The sequence below is a fragment of the Pangasianodon hypophthalmus genome, chromosome 28, assembly GCF_027358585.1.
Source record: "Pangasianodon hypophthalmus isolate fPanHyp1 chromosome 28, fPanHyp1.pri, whole genome shotgun sequence".
Lineage (NCBI taxonomy): Eukaryota > Metazoa > Chordata > Actinopteri > Siluriformes > Pangasiidae > Pangasianodon > Pangasianodon hypophthalmus.
The window spans coordinates 10,783,053-10,804,028 of NC_069737.1; the positions used below are offsets into that span (position 1 = coordinate 10,783,053).

The window sequence follows — 20,976 nt, forward strand, 5'->3', positions numbered from 1 at the left end:
AATGAGAATAACCGGATTGAAAACTTATAACCCCAACATATTTCATGTAATTTCATTTAATATAAATGTTTTTTTTTTCCAAACAATAATACATTAATAAAATAAATATAAGTTTTGTGAAAATATTAGGACAGGAATAATGCCACCGCATATAAATATGTACCACTCCGCAAAGAACCGCAAAGCAATACATACAGTTTGCGGTACAGTAAGTGCCTGGCTGCGGCGTGTCAGATTTTTAATGCGCGGCTCGAGAAGCCGGCATATATAAACTATGCTATCTGCCGAAAATCTATATCTTTCGTACAGATGGTAATCGGGAAAAGCCAACATAAACGTTAAAGGGTTTGATGCATCAGATTTAGCTCACTTTACTCTCAGCTGATTGGTCCAAGTTGGGTTTGCGTTCTCTTGCCCAGAATAAAACCTGCTCCGGAGCAGGTTAGCCGTGTAGCGTAAGTTACCATGGCGATGAAAACTGCTAAAAACCAATCCACCTTGTTAAGACCGAAAAAACAGAGTTTGCTCAAACTAAATGCAAACGAAACCAGCTTCATGCAACAGACCTCTGGGTAAGTTTACTCAGAGTAAACGAATAACCTCAGACCTGTACTATGAAGCCGGTTTAGGTGGCTAGCCAGGTAGTCAGTTTAGTTTGTGGCAACCCTAAGTTTTAGGTACCATGAAAGTGGCTTGGCTTTTACCGGTGTTAATCGCCGTAGGATTACGCTCCACGGCTAACCTGCACTGGGGCAAGTTATGTTCTGGGTAACAGAACGCAAACCCAACTTGGACCAATCAGCTGTGGGCAAAGTGACAAGTAACGCAACTAATTCAGCTTAGTGTCTGTTGCAATAGCTTCAACATTTCTTCGTAATCCTGTGGACATCTCAGTGCAAATTGCAAGAAGAGCACTTCGCAGAGACAGTTTTTAAGGATAGACAAAATCTCCTGGCTTTCCCTGATACTTACTTTCATGAAAGATATCGATTTTCATCGATCGGATGGAATCTCATATCTTTGTCAACTTCATGAGCCGCACATGAAAAATCTGACACGCCGAAACCACGCTCTTACTGCACCGCAAACTGTATGTATTGCTTTGCGGTTGCGGTCTTTGCGAGTGGTACATATTTCCATGCGGTGGCATTATTCCTGTCCTAATATATTTTCACAAATTGCTATTTATTTTTAATATTTAATTAAAACAATTTACATTTATATTAAATGAAATTACATGAAATATGTTTTCAATCCGTTTATTCTCATTGTGAGCATATTTTTTAAGTAAACTTAAACGGATACAATCAGCAGTGTTCCGCCAGCAATTTTCCCGAGCTTTGGCAGCCGCAGTGGTGTTGCTTTTTTGCAGTTAGTTTATGTTTAATTTCCTCATATTTCCGCAGCATAATTTCTCGCTCTTCAACCGGAAGTATGCTGTTTTTTATGCATGTTGAACGCTGTTGGTTGTTCGGTGCCGGCGTCACGCTGAGTTGACAGAGAACGTTGATAACCAGCGTCATGGTACCAGTAACGCCTGATTGGATTGATTTGGTTTTGTCAATTAGAAACTAATCCCATAACCCTGAGTTTGTTCAGGGTTCAGGTACAGGCCCCTCAAGTTTCCGTTCCAAAAACGGGGGTAACTTTCAGGGTATTTAAGTAGCCATAGCAACTTTCTCTCTTCACTGATTCATTTGTTTCAGAGAGCTAATGGAGCATGGCGTGTCCTTTTGAAGAATGTCCACTGGACGTGGAGGTACAGATTATATGAAATCTACTTCGCCTTGAGAGGATGAGATAGATTTTTGCCTTGAGATAGGTGTGTTATATCCACATTAATATTTACGGGAGCTTTATCGTTTTTCACGAAAATCATTAATTTATTGAAAAAATCCTTTGAAACCTTCCATCGCCAACGTGACACATTGTGAATCACCGAGCACATTTATGCATTGCCCTTTGTGGTTTTTTTTTTTTTTTTTTTTGCTATAGGGAGTTTTCTGTATAACGTGGGGGATGCAGAGCATGGGGTAAAGGCAGCTGTGTGTAGGGCCGTTCGTACAGCATGCCTTGCACTCAAACGGTTCCTACAATTTTTTTTTTTTTTTGCAGTTCCGTGGCCATAAACCTGTTAGACTCAAAAAGAAGACATTATTAGACACTTAAAGAAGAGTTCCACGGTGGCGGGTTTGTCCGTTCTGTGATATTCTACGAGACTTTTTTAGTTGCATATAGCACTACTTCATCTATCTATCCATACATATGTACACAGAAACAATAACTTTAAAATTTATCTAATCATCTAACTTTGAATTTCAGGGCTCCCAAATGGATGCACTGATGGAACCCACATTCCTATTAAAGCTCCTTCAGTCAATGAAGGAGACTATGTTAATAGTAAGTCATTCCATAGCATCAATATGTCAGGTAACAGAATACTGGGTGCTAAATCAAGGTTTAAGGAATTAAATGAGACCACCCATTACTGGTGTCCACTAACCAGTGGAGATATACCCAATAGAATATTGGGTGCTAAATCAAGGTTTAAGGAATTTGGCCTGGGTCTGTACACGATGCCAGAATATTTTGGGAGTTATCATTGTGCCATAAATTCGAACAGGGTATGTTTTGCCTTACACAATAATTTTTTTTTAAATCCTAGATGTTTTATCTAAGTATACATAAAATATTGTACCTGTAATTACAGGAAACCTCAGTGGTTACTTGCTGGGGGACAAAGGGTACCCCTGTCTGCCCTATATGATGACCCCCTATCCTGAACCTGAGCCTGGACCACAGGCACGGTAGAACACAGGCCAAGGTGGAGATGACAATTGGAATCTTGAAGGCCAGGTTTCAGTGCCTGCATGGGCTCAGGGTCAGTCCAGAAAGGGCCATAACAGTGGCATATGTTGCACTTCACAACATCACCACAATAAGAGGTGAGAGGACCCCCCCCCCAGAATGATTCAATATGATCATCATCATTGTCTATAATACATACACAGACCAATTATTTTTAATCAGAACAGCTGCAAACAATTTCTTACACTGCCAAGATTCTGTGTGGAGGTAGATGGACCCTTCTCTGTATAGGAAACTAGCCATAATCTTTAAGGGGACAATGACAAAGATTTAATATCATAGAACATTGTACATTTAAAAAAAAAAGGGAATGCATTACATGTTATCCCTGCATCTTCATTTTCTACCTCTGTCACAGCAGAAGTGGTCTCTTCATCTTCATCCTACAGTGCAAATTACTAATGATTTTTGGTCAAACAGAAAAAATAACTGAAGACAGTAATCGCTTATAACTGTGGCAGGTTGTGCTATTGCAGGAAGGTCAGTTAATACAATGTGTCCAGCAAGTGTAAGAAAATGAGACCAGTAAGATGCTCAGTGTACATTCTCAAACAAATACAATTAATATACAAAAAGGAACATCTAGTAGAGGCACTACAATTAACAATTAACACTACAATAGTATGATACAGTACACAACTTATGCAGTAAAATAAGCATGCATAATATACAACTGAAACATTGACAGTAAAGTGTTATTTCAAAATGCCTTTTTCAAACGGTGGCAATTATGGTCATCTTGAGTGGTTAAGGATAAATTACTTACAGCACTTAAATTACTGGAAACTTAAAAAAAAAATTGTAAGTACTAATATGCTACACCTAAATTTTACCAAGCCACTTGTATCATGGGAGGTAGCTGACTGATGAACTGCCCCCTGGAATCCCAGCTCCTCAGCCAGAGTGAGTGTTGGCTATATATAGAACAGTCAGAAAAGTAATTATAGTAGATCTCCCACCCGTTTTACGGACCTCAGGTGGGAGACCTACTATAATTACTACTATAAATCCTTTTGGCTATGTAGAACAGAGAGAAAAGTAATTGTAGAAAGTTGGGCCAAATAGTTAGGTTACAATAGTTAGGAAGTTTATGAAATATTAATTTTTTGGAGAATGTTATTGTGTTTCATTTTGACTTGGCTCCAAGTTCTTCTGGGTCCAGAAGGATTACAACTGATAGTTTATCCAACTGATAAAGAACTTATCAACTGATAGCGATATACACCTCAGAATTCATCTTGCTACTTCTGTCAGCAGTCACATCATCAATAAACACCAGCCATACATGCCCATGCCATAACACTTCCTCCACCATGTTTGACACATGATGTAGTATACTTTGCATCATGAGCTGTTCCTTTCTTTTGCCATACTTTTCTCTTCCTGGTACAAGTTAATCTTGGTTTCATCAGTCCAAAGAATCTTATTCCAGAATATGGGAGGCTTTTTTAGATGTTTTCTGGCAAAGTCTAATCTGGCTTTCCTGTTCTTGAATGTTACCAGTGGTTTGCACCTTGTTGTAAACCCTCATTCATGAAGGCGTCTCTTGATTGTAGATTTTGACAATGATACTTCTCCAGAGTATTCTTGACTTCTGTTGATGTTGTGAAGGGGTTTTTCTTCACCAAGGAAAGGATTCTGCAATCATCCACTTTAGTTGTCTTCCGTGGTCTTCCAGGCCTCTTGGTGTTGCTGAGCTCGCAAGTGCATTCCTTCTTTTTAAGTATGTACCAATTTGTTGATCTGGCCACTCTTAAAGTTTTTTCTATCACTCTGATAGGTCTTTTTTGTTTTTTCATCCTAATGATGGCCTCCATCACTTGCATTGAGATCTCCTTAGACTTCATATTGGTAGCTCCAGTCGAACAGCTGCCAAATGCCAACTCAGTAGCTGATATCAACTCCAGACCTTTTATCTGCTTCATTTGTCTTGAAGTAACGAGGGAATGGACTGCACCTGGTCAATTAACTTCTTGTCTGTCAATTGTCCAAATACCTTTGAGCCCCTGAAAATGGAAGTACTTTGCTTAAAATGGCTGTAATTCCTAAATGGTAAATGCCATATATTTGTGGAACCTCTTAAAATAAAGCTGAAGATCACATCTTCAGTAAAGTTTGTTAGAGGAGGATAATGGTCTGGGGCTGTTTTTTCAAGTTTTGGGCTAGGCTTCTTATTTACAGTGAAGGATAATGTTAATGCCACAGCGTACAAAGACAGTTAAGGCAACTGTATGCTTCCAACTTTGTGGCAACAGTTTGGGGAAGGCCCTCACCTGTTCTAGCATGACTGTGCCACTGCACCCCACATGTTCACGTCACGCATGAGTCAGATGATCACGAGCACCTGAACCACATTTACGCACAATGAGCACCAGTATACAAGCATTTAATGTTTGCATAGCACTCTTGGTCTAGCATCTGTTGTGAGTAGCGTTATGTTGTTGTATCCATGCCATCATGTATATTTCATGCTTGTCTAATTTATGTTTATGTTATGTAGGCCTAGTCTTTGTTCGCGTGTTTCGCACACACACACTTGCATCTGTCTCCAACCAATGTGTGACATCCACATACTTTTGGCCAGTAGTCGGCCAAACACAGGTAGCAGCCGTGTTCATGCTTGTCTAGTTTATGTTTGTAACAAAGTGCAACAAACCAACGTGCATCATCCAGTGTACATATAAAAAAAAAAATAAAAAAATAATAAAATAATAATAATAATAATAATAATAATAATAGTTATTTATTATTATTATTATTATTATTATTATTATTATTATTATTGTTCAGTACAGTGTTTCTTGTTATCCCGTGCCTTACTCTCCCACACGCTGGGCTGTGGCGTTTGAATTCTGTAGCCAATCCAGTCAAAGAACAATGGCACTGTTCTTTCTGTCGGTCTTCTCCGACTCTCAGTGGTATTGGTTCAACTATCTGGTGTGAAATGTCTGATACAGACCTTCGTATTGGCGGAAATGGTCATAACCATCATCTCTTGAGATCATTCTGAGCTCGTTTTTTAAATTTTTTTATACAGGTTCCTGTCTACAAAAAGGTATACAGTATGTATTTTGTATAAAAGTAGCCTAAATGAACGAAGGTCCATACCCCTTTAAGGGAACGCCAGGGCCTAGTAGTCTAGTTTTTAGAGCCAGGGTGTGGCCTCGGATTACATTCATCGTACCTCTTTCACTTGCATTCTGAGCTCTGAGAGATCTGATACGAAAGCTGAAGACATAGATATCTGAAAGTTGGGATCTATTATGTGTCACAGCGAAACTAAACGCGTTTGATCCCGTTTTAGCGATTCGCATTTCCGAGTCGAGTCATTGTTACCAGAAACGCTTTGCGTGTTATTATAAAGTGATTCATTAATTTTTCTACCAGCAGCGCGAAGAAAGAGGTAGGTTAAACCCTAACCCGTCCTTCAAATGTAAGCATTTTTTTTTACGTCTAAAAAGATAGCTCAACTGTCGCACTCTTCTGTGTTTCTTTCAAAGCTCCCCCGCCCCGATTGAGGGCCTCTGTGATGGTTTTCTTTAAGACCAATTGTCAGGCACAGCAGACTTGGAGAGTCTATTTTTGGCGACTATTTCGGAACACTGGAGTTAAAGTAGGTGTGTATTTGGTGTTGTAACATTTGTATGTAATTGGGTTTTGGATTTACTGTCTAAAAGGTAAAGAATTTAAGTCATAAAATGTTTATTCAGACAGCCTGTGTTGGGTGAGTACTTCCTTGACAGCTGAGCCAGAGATCAGATTGTTTAGAATCTTACGTTATACAAAGTCCTACATGAACTGATAAACTGATGGGTTTCTTCATCTTGCATAAAGGAAAAAAATGTCTCCTACACACACAGCAAAAATGATAATGGATCAGATCAGAAAATATGCTGTGATACTGATCCATTGCAGCACAGTGGTACAGCAGTCAGGGTCCCTGATTTGAACATAAACTGAGGTTACTGTCTTTGTGTAGTTTTACATTGCCTCCTTGTGTTCGCATGTGTTTCCTCTGGGTTCTCCAGTTTTCTCCCACTGTTCATAAAAATGCAGGTAGGTGGACAGGTTATGCTAAATGCAACCCCATTCGGGGTGTACTCTTCTGCCTTGTGCACAGTGTTCCTGGGATAGGCTCCAGACCCACTGCGACCCTGACTAAGAAAAAGAGCTTACTGAAGACAAAAGAATTAATGATACTGATCCAGCAAACTGATGCTCAAACTGTACAATGTTAGTCTGTTGATGAAATAACACTTTAAAAAAAAATGAATGTATGTTATCCTTTTCCTGTGACCAGTAGCACCTGTTGTCAGGTTTGTGCATGTTTACTGCATAATTCAGACCACTCCAAAACTTGTTGGTATAAAAGTGGTATCTAACAGTTGATTGTAACCTCGATAACCTTAAGAATCAACTGTGCGCTTGTGAATTTTTTTGCCACCTGCACCATCCTCTTCACTATGCAGAATTCATCTTCATACTGGGAAAATGTAAAAATATATTCCAGTAGACATTTGAATCATTGTATGTAACATTTCTTTTATACACATTTCATAATATTTTTGCCAATTTTCCTGAATGGTGTCTATTTCTGGAGATGGATGTATGTGTGCTTGTTTTACATGATTCCATTTTATCCAGAGTCATCTAGCATTTTTCTCTTTATCTCCTATGCAGGCATTTGCAGAGGCAGGGGAAGAAAGTCAGTGCTCTACACTTTTAACTATGGAACTCTTTGGGCTGTTGAAGATGCAGTTCATTTGTCATTTCTTCATCTGTTATGTGTTTCTAGTCAGTGGGCTCATAGTCAACTTCTTGCAGCTCTGCACACTGCCATTGTGGGGAATTAACAAACAGCTGGCTCGCAAGGTCAACTGTAGACTGGCATACTGTATCTGCAGCCGTAAGTACGAACAGTTGATGCTTTTCTCACATATAAAGCGGTGTTATGTGTATATTAGTCGGAAGCAGCAAGATGAGTAGACGAGTAATTGGTCTCACAGATTCAGTTAAAAGGAAGAACAGAATTAAATTGCTTTTCCCCATTATTAATTTTTTTTTTTGAAAAAAAAAAAACGCACAGTCATTGATGTAATGCACTTAAGTGGCCCCTGACTGTATCGATTTGCCTCTACACCACCGCCATCTTGTCCCTGCATGCCCTAACACCATCCCATTACATACAGTTTGACTCAACTTATTTAGTATTCTTCTGAAATGTGTACTGCTCTTTAAAGTGATCCATTTCACATCACAGTGCAGAATGTAAAATATTTTTGTCATAATACTGTATATGCTGTATATTATAATAGATTGGCATTTATTTGGCAGGCATTTTCCCCAAGGATGTTTATTATATATAATGAAACATCCAACAAAAATATCATCTATACCTCTGTTTTTGTTCCAATAGAAACTAAATAGAAAGTTAAGCCAATGGAAATTAAATAGTCAAATAAGTATTGCAGTATTACAAACCAGAAATAAATTGATCTTGAAACCAGTGACACTGGTGAGAACATGCACTGCTGCAAGATGACTAAAGGCTAAAATATAATGTGTACTGTTTAGATCATGGGTAGTCATTTAGATTTGACATTGGGCTAAATTCTTTTTTAACAATTTAGTTTGGGCCAAACACAACCCAGCTAAACACAAATAATAATAATCTATTTTAAAGGGGTTCTGCCTAAGGGTATAATGTAATTGCCTTCTTATTGCACTATATGGAGTAGGGGAGAGCTGGCACAATTGTAACATGCTTCTTTTCTGTAAATGCATGCATGCAGCTTCTTTACATATATGTACAAGTGCATCACTTCGCTGTGTCTAGATTTTTCCAGTCTTGTTGGAGATATATGTGAAAGACCCATTTTTATACATATAGGGAATAAACAAAACTAGAAATATTTTTCTAATATTATTTTTTCTGTAAATATTCAAATACTGAAATCTGTGCAGTTGTGCACACTTACGCAGTGTGAACCTAATCTGCACAAAGATGTTATCCTTTTTTTAAAAAAAAAAAATCAAAGAATTATGGCCAAACCATACTCCATACCATAGTAACCATGGTTATTGTTATGGTTGTTATTATTATGATATTTAAAAAAATTAAATAGAAAAATGAAAATAAACACAAATAAAAAGATAATGTCTTTATGAGCTTTGCATCATCAATTAATTTCAATACATGTTTAAATTGGTCATTGGTTTCATTTGCTTCTTCGCATGTGCTTAATGGATAGCCAGTGATTGACTGTAATTACCTAATATTTTTCAAGCTACCCTCAAAGCTACATCACCCAGAGTAATAAACATAAGATGGTTTAACATTGATTTTTTTTTTCCTGAAGTACACGTATGTTTGCAGGATTGTTTGACAGATGTTACAATGTGACCCAAGCAATGTTACAACTGTGCTGCTTTGCCGGTGCAGCACAATTTTCACTGAAACCAAAAGTAACACAGGATTACATTTGGTTTCAGTGAAATTGTGCAATAGTCGCTGATGATTCAGTAAAGTGGCACATGATAAAAGAAGCAGACGTGCATGACGTTACATGGGAAATATGAAATCTGTAATTTAAAATCAATTAGTAATTTAACTCAAACCAAATAATGTTACAATCTTACCAACTTTCCCCTATAAACCATTTGATATTCAGACAGAAAACTGTGGTGGAAAAACAGAACCAAATGTAATGTATTTCTGTCTTTACTCTTGCATGTACAACTTGTAAAAAGCTAAGCCACTGGTGCTTGATATATTTTACACTAAATGTTGTACTGAAATGGTCAAAATGCTGATTTATCTGGTCTAATTTATCTTTTTCAACCTAATTGCTAATGATAGCATTTTGTCTTTTTGCTCTCCACCATGGTCCTACACTGGTGAGGTCATCTGCACTCATGCACGCACATACGCTTCCAGTGCCTCATAGGAGGAACTGACATTGGGGACTGTTAAAAATGCGATCTTATAATTTTTTAATCCTTTATCCTATAACATATTATTCTATAATGGCCTGCTGCATGACCTGAGCCAAATGATTTCAAAATATCACTTAAGCCATATTTGTGGCGTGCTTCTCAGGTTGGCATCTGTAATAAAATGTTTCCTCAGTAACCAGGTTCGATCAAGTAATTTCTTGTGAAAATAAATTATTTTCAGATAACTCTTGCTGCATGCTGGAACTTGAGGCAGGGTTCCACATGGGGAGGTGTAACACACACAAATATATGTGGCCGATTTCATTAAACAGATGAGAAACAATATTAGGATATAATATTAGGAGTTATTAAGACAATTTGGAATATAGATTTATATTTCAATTGATTCTCATTCCAACTAAAAAGATTATAGATAAGGACTAATATCATTTGTTTTTTGGAAATTGGATACCTTTATTTGTAGTCTTGATATTAAAATTCTCTTAATCATTTGATCTTAAATTTATTTTTCAAGAAAGCAAAGATGAAGTTTAGCTCACCATACTCTGCTATTCATAAGAACAGACTTTATGTTATGATAAAGATTCATATTTCAGGGTTTACATTACATTTGTATGTTATAAACTTGGATAGTGGAACTTGGAAGTTCTGTAAAATGTGATGTTATGGCGATGGCACATTGAATTGAGCCATAAAACATTAGTGCTTGCATTAGTGCAGATCTGGCACATTGTCGCTACCCAATATGGGTCCACTGCCTAATTTGCACAATGCATGAGCAGGGACACCCACTTTCTTGTCATTGAATAAATTTTGTGTCATATGGCATTATTTATTTATTTACCAATAGAATCCCACCAGGAAAAGCATGGCACAGGTTTTGTGCTGAAATCTTTCTGCACCTCCACTCACCTTAAGGGCTAATTCACACTGGACACGATGCCTCAGATGTCATGTGTAGCATCATTTGTTTGTACACTACGATAATCATTTTACACTAGCATGGGGAAACAAAACAAAAACAATTCTATTCTATTTATTGTAGAGTTTTCAACAATGGATATTGTCACAAAGCAGGTTTACTGAAATCTGGATGTAGATTTAGATTTACTACCAGTTTAGTTTGATGCCATATGCGTTCTAACTTTCAAGTGGTCTGTGATTGCACCAGGGTGCTAGTCTTTTCTCTCTAAATATTCTTCTTTTTAATTGGGGCTACATTATTTATCTAGTGTAGCGGAACATCGATTCTAAGCATTCAGTCACCTGCGGGGGTTGAGGGTGAACCAATCAACGGTGATAAAGCTGGGAGATTTTTGATAAATCTGGGTATAGTAGCTGACGTGATTGGATGCTGAATGGGGTACCATATATTAAGTCATAATATACGTTTCCCGATGCATTTTAAATGAAACAAAGTAGTGATCGGAGCTAATTTCAGACTAGGGTAGTGTGACATTTTCTGTATTTAATCCAGATGTCAGTGATTGACTCCTAGACCCAGGGACTCTGAGAAAGTCTTGCAGATTATCAAAATGATTATTAAAGTCTCCAACAATTACTGCTTTTTCTGGCGAAAAAAACAGATTTGAGAGGAAGTGTGCTGTAGAAACTAAGAATATGTGGCCTGTAAATACTAATTAGTGAAAACTAATAAATAGGCTTAATTATGTGACCTATTTTCATTATGTTAGTAAAAAGTTATTCAAAAAAGTTAAATTCATATCCAGATTTCTGCGTAACACCTAGGGTATCATTGTAAATAACTGTAAAGCCTACCAGTTAAATGAGAGTGATGTATATAGCTGTATTTGGGAGGGCTAGCTTCATTAAAAGTTATGTACTCATTTGGTCTAATCCAGTTTCATTTGCAATAAGCAAATGAAACTGGATTATAAGAGATCTAATATTTAGCAGTCCTAGCTTCAGATCAAAGGTGCTGGCTATGCATATGGTATGATTTCATTTTTTGTTCATTAGATTACTAGAACAAACTTTCTGGTAATTTCTACATTTCTGTTTATGTTTAGCTTGGGGAACTGACACAGTCTCAATTTGGTGGAACCTGAGTGATTACTCAAGGGAGCTAGCAGACTGCTTTTCTAAAGCAGGTTTAGGCTGTTTGTCTGAAGTTAGGCTCTAACAGTAAGATTGATGATAGTATTCAGGAATCACAGACAGATTCCAACTATCATGATGGCTATCAGGTTGGATGATTTAAATGACATGGTGTCTGCAGCTCAACAAAAAAAATTAGCTTAGACAGAAATCCAGACTGAAAAATCCAGCTTGGTCTGACCAGCTAACAACAAAACAGACTGAGCTGCTCAAGCTGGTAGACTATCTTTGCTAGCTGGTAAGTGCTAGTAAAAAGGAGAGAGTTTTGGAATTACTAATACATGCGACATTGTAGTTCTACCGAAAATTACCTAATTTAATGTGACTGTAAGAAGAGAAAATGTGTATTATGGGCATACACTAGGATAAATGTTGTATTTCATATTATTTCTAGTTCATGTGCATGGAATAAATGTAATAATGCACTTCAAGTTTAGAAGGTCATGTTGCTTAACATGAAAGCCTTTCAAAGCGCCATTCAGTACATGTTTACTGCATCTGGTATAAATATGTGCCTTACAGATTGACATGTTTAACATTTTTAACATGTAACAAATTTATTGTTTTCACTATTATTTGCACTACTTCCTTTGCTTCCTATGCTACTTTGGCATACTAACAATAGAGAGCAACACAGAAAAGGAAGTGGTTAAGTATCTTTAACATATGTTTTCTTCTACTGGACACTTCATAAATGTTGCCTCAGTGAAGTCAAACCTGTTAATTGTAATCGATTTCCCAGACATTTAAGCACAAGTCAACACTTACGCATTTCTGTGTAAGACGTATTAAAACTTTTCACCCATGAGCCCCACTTGCAACAGCCCCCCACCCCACATTTCCCGAAAAAACCCTTGTTAAATTACTACCACTTAAGAACTGGAAAATAAAATTCAATAAAACAAATACACAGCTCTTATACACCAGAAGGAAGTGATAAACGCAGAGAGAAACAGAGTATCTTTTCAATATAATCATTTACAAGATCGCTTGTGTAATGTTCCTCCTGAAATCATACAATGTTGTAACTCACTGGCCAATTATTGCCATCAAAAGATTTGTAAAAGGTTTTACATTTGACACTTTGTTGTAGGTCTATTTTTTTTCTTGTCAAAGTTTTCACCCTTGTTTCTTTTTCAGCCGGAAACTGAAAGTGCCGTTTTTTTTTTTTTTTTGGGCCACAATATATTCCAGTAGAATACCTAATCAATACAGTTAACTGATTGATAGACTTTATTTAACAATATTGACCTCCATTTACCGTCACAGAAAGCGAGGGCGCCATATCAGCTCATCTTTCAAGCAGAGCGTTCAAAACACCTGTTGCCAATCATTGTGGATTGACGTGTCGATTGGCTCAGCTGCCGTTTTTATTAGGGGGAGAAAGAAGACTGCTCTTTTGGCAAATTTTTGCATTCTGTTGTTAAAATAGGAAGCTCCTATGCAAAATGTATTAAGGTTGGCAGGTCTGAAATGGGGCATATAAATATTTATTTTTATATTTTCCATCTTTTCCACTAAAGCCACTGTTAAGACACTACAATAAGAAAAGATGTATGCAAATGTATGCATTATGTTATTAAAGTGTGCATTATGATATTAAATACTTAGTTAATTACACTGTGTTTTTGCTTAATGGCAGTGTTGCTGTTGGCCCACAGTTGTGTTTGAATTATAACTTTACAGGGTAACATTACATTTTCCACTCCTGTTTTTGCTCAGAGATGGTGGCACTACTGGAATGGTGGTCTGGGACAGAATGTACACTGTACACTGATCCTGAATCCTACCCCTTCTTTGGCAAAGAAAATGCAATTGTTATCCTCAACCATAACTTTGAGATTGATTTTCTGTGTGGTTGGACCTTCTGCGAAAGGTTTGGTGTGTTAGGGGTAAGAATCATCCAGCATTTTTACTTACCTGTGGTCTTAAATGTTTTTCTTTGACTAAATGGACATGTAAAATTTAATGATTGCATTTACATTTATGGCATTGGCAGATGTCCTTATCCAGAGCGACTTACAGAAGTGCTTTGAAGTCTCCATCTATAAATACATCCTGATACTGGTTCACTAGGTCACGGACTAAGAGTACTATCAGTCTAAAAGCCCTGCTGGGGTACTGTAGTATGAAAAACACACAAGAATTTTTTTAATAACAAAGTGCTTATTTAAGTACTCCAAGAAGGGTAGGTTATCTAGGGGAATTTTTTTTTTTTGTTCTGGGGTTGGATTAGTTAATCAGGGGGACTTCTGTAATATTTTTACATGTCTCCTCAGTGGTCAAACTCTCATGTCTGGACAGCAATAAAATTACCAAAGGAGTTTCTAGCAGGTTGTATTTTCTAAGAACCCAGATGTTTGTGTGATGTGGTTTACAATATGGCGTCCAAGAAGTCGGAGAGGCATTGAAGTAGAGAAGAGACCCTGGCTCTTACTTCATTTTGGGGTGAAACAAAGTTTCAGGAACAATTTGAAAATACAAGTGCTTAATATCTGGGTGGGGTGGTGTTTCAAAGGTATGTGCGCTACGAGACTAAATACCCAAATACGGGTGGGACTAAAATTAGTCGCGAGGTGAAAAATGGATGCTTCTCATATACTCTGTGATTGTTTTATTGTATTGTATTACTAAACATCCGGGTTCATAGAAAATACAACCCACTAGATATTCTTGCCTCCTGTGGTAATTTTATTGCTGTCTGGATATGAGAGTTTGAAGAAACATTTACATTTTTTTAATAAACAGAAGTCCCCCTGATTAACTAATCCAATCTGAATAGGGCTTCAGAGGAGGATGGATATGGCCGCATCCACCAACATGGCCAATCCGGATGGAAATAAAATCACAGTGGATTGATTGCCTGAAGAAATTACTCCAGGATCCCATGTAAATTTAATCCTGTATGGATAGGGATTAAGTTTTGTATAATATGGTGGTTGTGATGAGAGACAAACAGTAAAATTTTTTTTTTCTATTGAGTTTTGATAATTTTATTACTGTTGTTTAAGAAAGGCATGTTAGAGGTTTACCCAAAAAATCTGAAAATGATTGACGTGACAAAAATTATCTTCTTGTGAAATAGGGGATAGAACAACTGAAATGGTGGACTGTTGGGCTCCTGTTTATAAAAGTGTGAACAATTGTAGTTTTTTAAAATACTAATAGGTAAAACTTTTTCATATACAGAGCTCAAAAGTGCTGGCAAAGAAAGAACTTGCATATGTGCCTGTAATTGGCTGGATGTGGTACTTTCTGGAGATTGTCTTCTGTAAAAGGAAATGGGAAGAAGATCACAAAACAGTCGTGCAGAGCCTTCAGCGCCTTAAGGATTATCCAGAGAACTTCTGGGTAAAGATTCTCTAATAATAATTTGCTTTGAGTTATGCTTTTACAGATTTGAGTTGATGCCAGTGATTTAATTGAAGACAAGAAAGTTGAATGCACTTTACCCAAGTTTAGCTGAGTCATCAAACATTAATTTTTGAGATATTTAATAAAGAAGTCAATTCCGTCTGTATACAAGCATATAATGGAGCAAAATCATGTACCTCCAGGATCAAGGTACAATTTACTGTATACACAACTACCTAAAAACCAAGCAGTGTGATCAGCTGCAATATTATTGAGGCTGACTGTAATGGTTTAAAAAGAAAAAAAAAGTTAAAAGCTCACTGAAGCAGTAACAAGTGTCATTTTCATAAACAGATTATGGCTCTGTCTATAGAAGAATTTATTTTTGTTATTTAGATATACATTTAACTTGAGGAGTTAGGAGCTTAATGGGACAGTAAATGCTGAAGCATTGTATTCCAGGTCCTACACACAACATTTAGTAAAACAAAGTAAACCCATAGAAAACCTATACGGAAAAATGAACAATAAAAAGGAGTTCAAGTTTGCCACCCACAGCTTCATGTACAGCTTAAGTTATGCATTAAAACAAACACATCAGCTGCCTTTGCATTTCTTTCATTACTGTAGCAGAAATCGGACCATTTTGAGTTTAAAATGAGTTAATTTCATGTTGAAAATTAACAAATTTTATAATGTGAGCAAAAGATATGTAATTTACTCACATTGACCAACATTGTATGTTCTGCCTGAGGCTCTGATTATGTTTGCTTAGTTCCTTCTATACTGTGAGGGCACTCGCTTCACTCAGAAGAAACACAAGATTAGTATGGAAGTGGCAGAGAAAAAAGGACTTCCCAAACTCAAGTACCATCTCTTGCCTCGCACCAAGGGTTTCTGTGTTACTGTTCAGCACCTAAGGGGAACAGGTGAGAAACTTACAGCAGACTGCCTGACTATTCAAACTCAGATAATCTTTAATTTATTGTTTTAAAATGTATGTGTCAGTTTCCTATACCAAAAAGTCCCCTATGTAATAGTTTTTCCTGATTCAATTTGTGTCTCCTCTGTAGTTACTGCTGTGTACGATTCTACACTCAATTTCAGAAACAACCAAATACCAACCTTAACAGGAGTACTAAATGGGAAAAAGTACAATGCTGATTTATATGTGAGGTAAGAAAGACAGATTACACAGATTAACATTACAGTTACAGTGCCCTTATTGTTCTCCAGAGAACATGAACATTTATGTTTAAGCATAAATTCAAGCATTAAATAAGCATGTATTAATGTAAGAGAATACTTGACCTTTTACTGATAAAACACTGATAAAACAGAACCCATGCATGAAGTGAAAATTAGCATTAGAGGCACTAATGCCATGGGTTTGGGAATACATTTTGCCTTGTCAGATTATGTTAGCATATAAATTCATTTCAAAATGTAATTTCACTTAACACTGTCTCAGGTGTGCAGAGAAATGCATTGAACAGAATACTGATGCCGCATACTGATTAAACTGGGGACATTAGCCCTAGATTTTCTTTAAACAGACTGGTGCAAAGTGCATCAAACAAAATGCATTTTGGCTGGTAGGTGGATTTTAGTTCAGTTGTTACAGGGTGTATGAAATTGGGTATTTTTGTGACATCCACTGAAAGGCAGAAAATGTGTACTGAATACCATTTTTCTGTGTGAATTCTTAAACTTTGTTTCCCTAATTTTTATAGTCCATTGTATTTGTTTCCATGGCTTGGTGGCAGTTTATAAGACAGTAGCTTCCCACCATGACTTGAACACTCAGTTTGTATGAAAAATAATTTTCTAGCTGGCTGGCTATCTGAATAGATGTCTGATTAACCCTCCCAAAATGCCATCATCACCCATAACACACTGTATCATGACATCACATTCCTAAGCCTAATTTTAAAACTGTAGTTTAAGTTGGTTAAGTATTATTATTAATTCCGTTTAAGGTTATAGTATGTAGAACAAATAGCACAGTCAACCTGCTGTCTGCCATGTTGTATTGATTAAGAGAAGGCATTTTGGATTTTTATGTGTTTTGATTTAGGCGGATTCCACTGGACTTAATCCCAGAGAACGAGTCTGAATGTGCCCTCTGGCTCCACAAACTTTACCAGGAAAAGGTATGAGAAACCCTTAGTAGGAAAGGTACTATGGACTAAGGTACTATGGAACTATAATTTTGAAATGCATAATGAGTTTCACACCACCTAGTAAAGAAATAGGTGGTGCAGTTATGTTTGCACACTCGGTGGCCTTTATTGTACACCTACATTTTGGTTCATTTTGTAGATACAATTACTGTTGCTACTCACAACTAGTCCCCCCTCCCCCACCCAGTGCCATCTATCCATAGAAATGGACCACCGCTGAGCAGATATTCATGGGGTGGTAGCACAAGTGTGACTCTGGTAAGAGTGCATTAGAGCATCTCAATGTCACTGGGTTGAAAGTTCACCAACCAAAATTATCCAGTAAGCAGCATGGAAAATATCATGTCCTGTTTCTGGGAAAAATAAATAGTCTTTCCCTAAGTATTTGCATCATTCAAACCATATATTCTACTTCCCTTTTGATTTGCTCTAATACTTCAACATTCAGTTGATTTCATATTTGAATGAGTGTGTTTGTCTGTTCTGCCATAGGATGAGTTGCAGGAAAAATACAGTCTGACTGGTTGTTTCCCTGGCCCCACACTGACCCCCCCCCCGCCGCCCCTGGGCCTTGCTCACCTGGCTGTTTTGGATCTGGCTTCTACTCTTTCCCCTCTGTCTAATACTGCTGCAGTTGTTCCACTCGGGGTCAGCTTTCACCGTTTTCACTACAGTTGTCCTGTGCTTTGCAGGTACTGGTGGTGTTATAAAAGTGTTATAAAGCTGAATATGGTATTCAAAGTGAGATTAACATCAAAAGCTAGTAAAGTAATTGAATTTGGATTTTTAAAAAAATTGGAATAAAACATGTTAGAGCTACTATAACAATTGTGTATGCAACTCAACTTTACATTGAATTTAAAAATCCCCATGTTTCATTCGGAAGGTGATCAAGTGGTTTGGGAGTAAGTATATCTTCCATTCTCTGAACTGTAATTTCATGCATGTCACTTGAAATATTGATCCCTAATGCTGCATGAATCAATACTGCATTAAAGGTCCTATACGTCTATTTTCTTTTTCTGTTTTCTTCTCAACAAGAAGTCACCTTTTATGTAAACTTGCAAGGGTTCTGTATCTAACTAGGAGTGTAAGCATCATTACATAATGAAAAGAAATGGGCATGGGCCTTTAAGCACAATAGCATGTGCATAGCCAAGATACAACAACAGCATGTTATTATTCATGAAATTATTGCATCTGAAGTAAATCTGAATTTAAGAGAATTGCTGTTTTGACAGAGATTGGAGTCATTTTGCTAACAAAAAAAAACAACTTTGTCTTTTTTGTTAACAAATGAATCATGGTTAAGGCAATCCAAAACTGGTCAATTAAGCTTTTGTGCTGTCCATTTTCACATAAAATTAAGATACTTATGAATACACACATTTTTGTGACTTACTAGAGAATCACAAACTGTGTAAGCAAGTTGTTAACATCCATAATCAACCTTCTTTTCCAGCCTCACTTGGTGTTCGCTGGATGATATCCCAGACAGAGATTAACAAGGGCTCAAGTTATGGAAACAAAGAGGGTCAGCTTAATAACAGTGCCTAAGGGAGCAAAGTCACCAACAAGGACAGCAGAACGTCGATAACATCAGCAGCATGTATCCCAGAGATCAAGAGCGACCAAGAGCAGTTTTCAACAAATAAAGAGGGTAACACCCAAGTGGACCAAGACATTGGCAGCTGTTCAGGTTAAGGGAGTGTGAATCCTCAAAATGGAAAAGAGAACAGGATGTAACAATTTGAAACGAGAACCAATGAAACAGAAATTGTGTGCTAATGCTGCCAAGCAGTTTTGAAATTGTTTTGAAATCAGTTTTGAAATCATTTTTGTCCTGAAAATGTTTTTGTAAAAAGATGCAGTAAGCCATTAAATAAAAACTGACCTGTTTATTAATTAATTGCTCTTTACATTGCAAACACTGTAGGAATAACAGAGGACCAGAAATATTGATGCATGGGTTTTAGTAGGTATTGGCTACTAGGGTTTAGGCATACAATTAGCATATGACTATTTCCTTGAGTAATTTTGTTGGTACATGAAGATGTTCAAATTGAGAACATCAGGTTAAAAGTGAAACATTTTCTCTCCAGATATTATACTAAGGCAGTTGTGGAGGGAGTTGATGTGTGTTCATGCTTTAGAGAGGAAGTGAAACATTTTCTCGTCAGCTGAGTACATTCTTGCACCCAAATATCAAAGGAATACCAATGGCCATTGGGGAAAGTCAACCAATACAGCACAATTTAAAGATTTACGTAAAATTTAACAATTGTCCTTGGAGAATTAAACACAAAATACAATATTTAAAAACAACAACAATAAGAAAAAAAAAACACTTCCCTTGACTAATTTTTAAGCTTCTCTTTTGCGTAAGGGACAAATAAATCCCTAAACAGCGATTTCCTCCAGCTCTCTCCCACTTTGATGATCGCATTTATTATTTGTGCTATGAGTGGGAACATGAAAAGTGCCTTCTGATCTTTTTCCCCCAAAATGTATTCCTTGTTGCTTACTAATCAAAATTGCTGTCTCCATTGAGACACAAGTGGCTTTACAATATGCTTTATACAGAAAAATAAACCTTAACCTTATTCTTACATTATGTACAATGTGCCACAGCTACCTACTACCATTCGACTTAATGCAACCAACTGGCCCTTTAAACCTGTAACTGAACATGTAAGACTTGCTCTCACACATTGCAAGAAGTACCACCACCAATCACTGAGCTATCGATAGATTTATCTTTCTTTGTTACTTGTTCCTTAAGTTCCTTGTACCACAGTTCCTTAAGAATACCATACATAGTAGTGCAAGCATTTGTAAACATAAAGAAAGCGCAGGGCCACCGCTGCATCATTCTTCATCTGTGCAGACCTGTAATTAAAAAGTAGCAGAAGAATAAAGACAGGTAAAATATGAAAATGCCAAGTTACTAATTAACCGTATGTTTAAATGACTAAATACATAGTGAGATGTTTTAAGATTCAAAATGAAAGTAGGTTATTTTACAATAATATTTTACAGCAAAGAATGGCTTGTAATGCTTTTCTAATGGACAGTGTGGCACAGCATAATATAGGTACTAATCCAAACTTAGGAATATCTATATGCTGACTGAGTACCTGGTTGTGAGGTGATGAAGCCCACCAACAGCAAAATACACAAAAATCACAAATTGGAATTGTAAGAAGAGCTAAATATCAGTGACAAGAAAACTCATTAAATCATATAATAAAATTGTTATATTGCCCTCTAAATTTCTCAGAAAAAGGACATTTGAAAGAGAAAGACATTTTGCAGATAATTACCACTACAATCAAACAGAAAAGCAATTCTAGCCAGACAGAAGTTTGAGGACAATTATTTGATGACTGTTTGTCCAAATAATGGTATGGCACCATTTCTAGCCTCACCTATTTGCTTTGCTCAGCATGCATTATATCTGGGCAAAAAAGGGGTAACCAAATTACTTAGATATGGT

General features: G+C 36.9%; 2 protein-coding genes across 6 annotated transcripts in view; one reads left to right on the plus strand and one right to left on the minus strand.

The window, feature by feature from the left end:
• The first annotated feature begins 5,722 nt into the window (after positions 1 to 5,722).
• Positions 5,723 to 19,385, plus strand: agpat4 (1-acylglycerol-3-phosphate O-acyltransferase 4 (lysophosphatidic acid acyltransferase, delta)). Its single transcript, XM_026943011.3, is given in 11 exon segments — positions 5,723 to 6,271; positions 6,369 to 6,481; positions 7,549 to 7,774; positions 13,666 to 13,835; positions 15,133 to 15,294; positions 16,073 to 16,226; positions 16,371 to 16,473; positions 17,375 to 17,450; positions 17,973 to 18,029; positions 18,031 to 18,172; positions 18,943 to 19,385. Coding segments are annotated over 10 exon segments (1,269 nt in total). The 5' UTR covers positions 5,723 to 6,271; positions 6,369 to 6,397; the 3' UTR covers positions 19,038 to 19,385.
• The window catches only part of map3k4 (mitogen-activated protein kinase kinase kinase 4), a 98,771-nt gene continuing 97,158 nt past the window's right edge, over positions 19,364 to 20,976 (minus strand). For all 5 annotated transcript variants that reach the window (XM_053231146.1, XM_026942993.3, XM_053231145.1 and 2 more), the window contains one exon: positions 19,364 to 20,369. In XM_053231146.1, the coding sequence (XP_053087121.1) occupies positions 20,349 to 20,369 (21 nt within the window). In that variant the 3' untranslated portion in view covers positions 19,364 to 20,348. The remainder of the gene's footprint in view (positions 20,370 to 20,976) is intronic.